General features: G+C 44.3%; 1 protein-coding gene across 1 annotated transcript; it reads right to left on the bottom strand.

Annotated features, from left to right (window-relative positions):
• Positions 1 to 3,901: 3,901 nt before the first annotated feature.
• Positions 3,902 to 7,335, bottom strand: LOC109218903 (endogenous retrovirus group K member 19 Pol protein-like). Its single transcript, XM_019383302.1, has 4 exons — positions 6,849 to 7,335; positions 5,596 to 5,772; positions 5,023 to 5,512; positions 3,902 to 3,905 (listed from the first exon to the last, which is right to left on the bottom strand). The coding sequence occupies exons 1-4, from the start codon at positions 7,333 to 7,335 to the stop codon at positions 3,902 to 3,904; spliced, it is 1,158 nt and encodes a 385-aa protein (XP_019238847.1).
• Positions 7,336 to 7,784: the final 449 nt, after the last annotated feature.

Here is a 7,784-nt window from a genome sequence, read left to right as displayed (position 1 = left end):
CAAGCATCGTGCGTTGGCCGATCTCTTTACTCAGGACATCGACTTTCAGTTGTTCCGTGACGGGCTTAAGCAAAAGGAGAATCAATCGGCGCGGAAGGTCGAAGAGCTGAGAGAGCGAGATGAGGACTTGATGAAGACCATTGCCCGTTGTAGTGAACTTGAGGCGGCCCTTATGGTCAAGGAAGATGAGCTCGAGCTGAGTAAGGCGGTGATGGCCGAGAATGCTGACCTCCAAGTGAAGGTGGCGAACTTAACTGCCGAGCTTGACAAGAAGGCGACGGAGGTCATCGACCTTAAAGGTGAGCTGAGTGCTAATGCTGATGGGTTGACTCATGCTGAAAGGGATAGGGCAATTGCCGTCTCTGAGGCAACGGCTCTAGAAGATGCCATTCGTATTTGTAGATCAGAATGGGACAAGGAGGTGGAGACATCTACGCTTAAGGCAGCGAGATTTGAAGGATGTATCCAAGATCTAGAGGCGGAGTTGTCCGCGTTAAACGAACAAGTTGCCGCTTTGAAGGCAGAGGATGTGCGACGACAGTCACAACCCTCTACATCCCATGCTTCAGCCGAACTTGTCGTGCCACGAGACCTATATGAGTTGTGGGTTCATGTCACAACCCGGATTTCCCACCCTCGGGAGTCGTGATGGCCCCTAATAATGTGAGCTAGGCAAGCCAATCTTTTGAACTAATTACTTCATTATCCAATTATTTCTTTTTAACAACTATAAAGCAATAACGTGTAAACAGCGGAAAATTTAGAATAAGCGGAAGAAAGCAATAAAATATCTGAACATGTAACTATTACAACCGATTAAGCCTTAACCACCCAGAACTGGTGTCACAGTGTCACAGACGATCTAAGAGTGCTAAATACAAGTCTGAAAACAAAAGATATACTGTCTCAGAATCAAGAGATGAAACAAGAAATAAGTGATAGAGGAGACGCCAGGGCCTGCTGACGCCTGCAGGTCTACCTTGGATCTCCGCGTGGACTGAAGGTAGCAACCCAATCTACGGTCCGAAGTCTGCGGCACTGGGATCAGCACAAAAGAGTGCAGAGTGTAGTATCAGCACAATTGACCCCATGTGCTGGTAGGTGCCTAGCCTAACCTCGGCGAAGTAGTAACGAGGCTAGGACCAGACTACCAAATAAACCTGTGCAGTTCAAGTATATACATCGGAGAAGAAATACAGAAATAAATAGTCGAGTATGGGAGGGGTAGCATGCTGCAGGGGAGATATCAATTTCCATATAAAAGACAACAAGCAAATGAAAGAAACAATATATCTCAGATGTCAACAAGGAATCAGAAATCAACAAATGCACGGCATCACCCTTCGTGCTTTTACTCTCGTCCTCACCAAAGCAATCATGTAATAAAAATTATGCACGGCATCACCCTTCGTGCTTTTACTCTCTTTCCTCACCATATAATCAATATAATCGGCACGGAATGGTACATCGTGCGGCACGGCATCACCCGTCGTGCTTTACACTCTTTCCTCACAATCATACACGGCATCACCCTTCGTGCTTTACACTCTTTCCTCACAAAAACAATGCACGGCATCACCCTTCGTGCTTTAACTCTCTTCCTCACCCAAACAACAGCCACAAACAATAGGTAAGGAAACAAATGAAATTACAACAAGAATCCCGGCAAGGGAACAATATTTCAACAATAAGTCCCGGCAAGGGACAATATCAAAACAACAACATTATCCCGGGAAGGGAGGCAATATAGTGATTCTTTCCTCTTTTTCACTTTTACTTCACAACTCACTTTACCACTTGAGCCAATGCTCCAAAGGGTTCAATTACCTCTTATACTTTCACAATTCGTTATACAACTCGAGCCAACGCTCCTCAATGTTCAAGGATCACAATCCCTTCCACAAACTTTTCACAACAAATAGAAAATCATCACCAAAGCATGAATAATACAACAAGGTCATGATAACCACAATATAAGACTCACGGGCATGCCTGACACCAACGTATAGATACTCGTCACCATGCCTATACGTCGTACTCAACAATTATCATATAGCAAATAAGACTCAACTCCTAATCCCTCAAGCTAAGGTTAGACCAAACACTTACCTCGATGCCACGAACACAATTCACGTCTCAATTATCGCTTTACCCCTTGATTCCACCACCAATCCGCTCGTATCTAGCCACAAGTTACTTAATTACATCAATAATTCTAATGCATGAAAATGAGTTTTTCCAAAGTTTTACCCGAAAAGCCAAAAATCTCCCCCGGGCCCACATGGTCAAAACCCGAGGTTCGAACCAAAACCCGATTACCCATTCCCCCACGAACCCAAATATATAATTTGTTTTGAAATTGGACCTCAAATCGAGGTCCAAATCCCCAATTTTTAAAAAACCTAGGTTCTACCCAAAACACCCACTTTCCCCATGAAAATCATGGATTTTAAGTTGAAATCATGTTAAAAGATGTTATGGATTGAAGAAAATTAGTTAAAAACGACTTATAATTGATTTGGAGGAGAAGAAACCTTTGAAAAATCGCCTTAGTGTGTTTATGTTTTGAGAGGATATGAAAATGGGTTAAAAATTCGTCTAAGTATAAAAGTTGTAGGTTGCAGATGTGGGAAATGCGAACAGGGGTCTGCAATTGCGAACCTCGACCCTGCTAAGTTGGGAATTGCAAAAAAGAGCTCGCATTTGCGATAGAGGGCATTAAATGAAACTTTCGCATTTGCGAAACAGACGTCGCATTTGCGACTGGGGCCTTCCGCATTTGCGATCCAAGTGGTCGCATTTGCGATCAGGCCTGCCCAGGTCTTTGTTCGCATTTGCGATGGAGATCACGCATTTGCGAGCCAAGCTTCGCAAATGCGAAGCCTGCAGACCTGCAATTCCTTATGTCCAAAATCTCACCCCGCGGCCTATCCAAAACTCACCCGAGCCCTCGGGGATCCAAACCAAATATACACACAACCTCAAAGACATCCTACAGACTTATTCATGTAATCAAATCACCAAAATAACGTCACGAACATCGAATTAAACCTCAAGATGAATGAAATATCTCCAAACTTCTTTAAACATCAAATTTCGCATTTAAGGTCCGAATCACGTCAAATGGATTCCGTTTCTTACCAAACTTCACAAACTTATCATAAATCACATATAAGACCTGTACCGAGCACCTGAACCTAAATACGGGCCCGATACCATCAAGTTCTAATCACAATTCATTTCCAAATCACATAATTAATTTCAGAAAATAATTTTCTTTAAAAATTCAATTCTCGGGCTTGGGACCTCGGAATTCGATTCCGGGCATACGCCAAAGTCCCATATTTTCCTACGGACCCTCCGGGACCGTCAAATCACGGGTCCGGGTCCGTTTACCCAAAATGTTGACCGAAGTCAACTTAATTCATTTTAAAGCCAAATTTTATCATTTTTCACAGATTTTCACATATAGACTTACCGGCTACGCGCCCGGACTGCGCACGCAAATCAAGGTGATGCTGAAAGAGGTTTTTAAGGCCTCGGAACGCAGAATTTACTTTAAAAACAAGTGATGACCTTTTGGGTCATCACAGTACGCGTCGAAGCTCATCTTGACGTATATAAGTCTCTTCATGCTGATGGGAGGGCGTTTCAGGCAGAACTTCGGGATGTGCGTGTCAAGGCATGTGCATCTCGTGAGGCGTGCGGATATGACCCTGGCATGCCTGGTGGAGACGATGTTGATTCTGACGACGCGGACAAGCTCGCCTCCTATTCTTGGTACAATGAGGTGTATGCCACGGGGGATGATGTGGCATAGAATTTGGTTGTATTTATTTTTGTTTTGCTATTTTTGTGAGGCGTCCTTGAGCCCTTTTTAAAAAAAGGGACTTGTAATGTGCTAGCTGTAATGGAAAAGTTATTTTTTGTTGTGTACCTTTGAATTGTTTTTTTTGTTGTTTGTTTATTTGGCGATGACCTTGGCCGTAGTCGTGCTATTTTGAGTTATTGTCAAAATGTTAGCCCGTTGCATTTCGAGCGAGGTCAAGCCCTTGTCTTTACCAGCGGCTTTTGCCGTAAGGGTGTTATTTTGAGTTATCGTCGAAATGTTAACCCGTCGTGGTTCGAGCGATGTCGAGATCTTTTCTTTTGTAACGGCCTTAGCCATAGGGATGTTACTTTAGAGCTAATGTTGAATATCCCGTCGTAGTTCAAACGCTGTCGAGCTCTTTTCTTTAGTAACGGCCTTAGCCATAGGGATGTTACTTTCGAGCTAATATCAAAGAGTTATCCCGTCGTGGTTCCAGCGATGTCAAGCTCTTTTCTTTAGTAACGGCCTTAGCAATTGGGATGTTACTTTCTAGCTAATGTCGAAGTGTTATCCCCTCGTGTTTGTGAAAGGACGACGGAGGGTAACATGTTTTATTTTATTTGCTGGAGTGTCATATATGCCGGTTTCATTCATATATTGGAGATACATGTCGATTTTGTACATTCATTGGAGTAATTTCATTCATACGTAGGAGATACATGTCGATTTCGTACATACAATGGAGTAATTTCATCCATACATTGGAGATGCATGTCAATTTCGTACATACAATGGAGTTTCCTTGTACCTAGTCCCTTTATTACTCGGCTTGGAGATGCCATCGGCAGGCTGGGCGACGAATTATACTTTTAACTTCGAGACGCCCCCCTCGTCGCCTCGTTTAAAGCCTCCTCGAGAAAACCCGATTGGGATAAAACCCGGGTGAGGAAAAAAGAGTACGACTTAGGTGGCGTCATTTTTCAGAAGTGGAAGTATTTGAGGTGGCGACATTCCAGTTATTTTGTAGTAGTTTTCCTTCCATTGTTTCTAACTGGAATGCTCCTTTGCTTGCTGCTGCTGTGATTTTATATGGCCCGTCCCATTTTGTTCCTAATTTTCCTTCATTTGGGTCTTTTGTTGCTTGTTTTTTGGCCTTGAGGACGTAGTCCCCCATTCTGAGTGGTTGTACTTTGGCCTTCTTGTTGTAGTACCTTTCTGCTTGTTGTTTTTGGGCTACCATCCTTAGGTGATCCATATCCCTTCGTTCTTCCACTTCGTCCAGGTCTTGTATTCTATTTTCGTTGTTGTTTGGTCCACTCTCATTGGAGTATCTCAGGCTAGGTTCCCCGACCTCAACGGGTATAACGGCGTCGGTCCCGTAGACTAATGAATATGGCGTTTCGCATGTGCTGGTTTTTGGCATGGTGCGGTAAGCCCACAACACCTCTGGTAGCAGTTCTGACCATAGCCCTTTGGCGTCCTCGAGCTTTTTCTTTAGTATATTCAATATTATTTTGTTAGAGGATTCAGCTTGACCGTTACCACCGGGATGATATGGCGTGGAGAGTATCCGCTTAATGCGCCATTTTTCGAAGAAATCGATCATCTTTTTCCCGACGAACTGAGGTCCATTTTCACAGCTAATTTCATTGGGGATGCTGAAGCGGCATATTATGTTTTCCATATGAATGCGATGACTTCCTGATCACGTATTTGGGTGAACTCACCTGCTTCCACCCATTTGGAAAAGTAATCAGTTAAAATCAAAAGGAAGCGTATCTTACCTCGGCCTGCTGGGCGGGGTTCGGCGATATCCATTCCCCATTTTATAAACGGACATGGTGAAGTGACGGAATGCAGGAGTTCGCCCCCTTGGTGTATCATAGAGCCGTACTTTTGGCATTGCTCACATTTCTTGACGTAATCCATGGCTTCCTTTTTCATAGTGGGCCAATAGTATCCTACGCGAATAAGGCATCTTACGAAGGCTCAGTTGCCTATATGGGCACCGTAGTGGCCCTCGTGTACTGCTTCTAGCACACGCCTTGTTTGATTTGGTCCAAGGCATTTGGCCAAAGGCCGCGGAACGTCCTTTTGTAAAGGTCATGATTTATGAGGTTGCACCTGGCTGCCTGTATTCGAAGCTTTTTGGCTTCTTTTTTATCTTGCGGGAGTGTTCCTTCCTGCAAATATGTTATAATGCGGTTTTGCCAGTCCCAAGTTAAGTTTATAGAATGTACCTCGACCTGGTCTATTCATGAGTGGAGGAGGGTGACCAAGTTTTCCTTGGTTATATTTTTGGTTGCTGCCACCAGTTTAGCGAGGCCATCTACTTCGATGTTTTGCACCCGGGGTATCTGTTCGGGTCGGCATTCGTCGAATTCTGGTAGTAGTTTATGGATTTCTGTCTGGTATTTCTGTAGTCTCTACTCCTTGATTTGGAAAGTCCTAGTAACTTGATTTACAACGAGTTGAGAGTCGCAGCGAAGGATGATTTCGTGCACCATACTTAAGGGATAATTTCAATCCTGCAATTACGGCCTCATACTCGGCCTCATTGTTAGTCATTTCGGGACACCGTATGGATTGGCGAATCACTTCTCCTGTAGGGACTTCAAGTACGAGTCCTAGTCTATACCCTAATGCATTAGATGCGCTGTCAGTGTAGAGGACCTAGAGGTCGGGCCATCCGGGGGAGGTGTGAAGCGCTTCTTGCTCGACTTCGGGCTATATTTCTGCACTGAAGTCGGCGACGAAATCGGCGAGCACTTGCGACTTTATTGCAGTTCGCGGTTGATATGTTATATCGTGCTCGTTCAATTCTATGGCCCATTTGACAATCTACCCTATAATTTGGGTATGTGCAGGATGCTCCTTAGAGGAAAATTTGTCACCACCTTTATGGGGTGACATTGAAAATATGGCCTGAGCTTCCGTGAAGCTATGACTAATGCTAGAGCCACTTTTTCGAGGTGGGGATACCTCGTTTCGGCATCAATTAAGGTTTTGCTGATATAGTAAATTGGAGATTGCGTACCTTTGTTTTCGCGGACCAAAACTGCGCTTACCGCGACTTCGAAGACAGCTAGGTAGACGAGGAGGCACTCGCCTGGATCTGCCTTGGCGAGTAATGGCGGTGAGGACAAGTATGCTTTTAGTTTTCTTAGGGCGTTGACATATTCCGAATTCCACTGGAGCCCGTTGTCTTCCTTTAACACATTAAAAAGTTTATGGCATCTATCTGATGACCGTGAGATGAACCTTGACAGGGCGGCTATCCGACCAGTCAATTTTTGTACCTGCTTTTTGCTGGTTAACATTTCTGGTATTCCTTCGATGGCCTTAATCTTATCTGGATTGACCTCGATGCCTCTTTGTGATACCAAAAAATCGAGAAATTTGCCCGAGGTTACGCCGAAGGCGCATTTTTCGGGGTTTAGTTTCATGTCGTACTGCCTCAGTATGTCGAAGGCTTCCTGCAGATGATCGATGTGATCTTCTTTCCTTTTCGACTTGACCAGCATGTCATCGATCTAGACATCCATTGTTTTGCCAAGTTGATTTTTGAACATCTTGGTGACTAACCTTTGGTATGTCATCCCCGCATTCTTAAGTCCGAACGGCATGACTTTGTAGCACTATGTTCCCTGGTGAGTGATAAAAGTAGTTTTCTCTTGGTCCTCTTCTTCCATTAAGATCTGCTTGTAACCCGAGTAGGCATATAAGAAGTTTAGCAACTCATGTCCCGTTGTTGCGTCGATGAGCTGGTCGATGTGTGGCAATGGAAAGGAGTCTTTCGGGCATGCCTTATTTAGGTCTATAATATCAACGCACATCCGCCACTTTCCGTTTTTCTTCTTCACCATGACCATATTGGCGACCCACTAGGGATACTTTGACTCTCGGACGGAGCCATTGGCGAGCAACTTATCAACTTCTTCGCTGACCACATTGTTGATTGAGGCGCTGAACT

The sequence above is a fragment of the Nicotiana attenuata genome, unplaced genomic scaffold (genome assembly GCF_001879085.1).
Source record: "Nicotiana attenuata strain UT unplaced genomic scaffold, NIATTr2, whole genome shotgun sequence".
Classification (NCBI taxonomy): Eukaryota; Viridiplantae; Streptophyta; class Magnoliopsida; order Solanales; family Solanaceae; genus Nicotiana; species Nicotiana attenuata.
The sequence above is the reverse complement of the archived record's forward strand: the minus strand, read 5'-3'. Positions and strand labels throughout refer to the sequence as shown.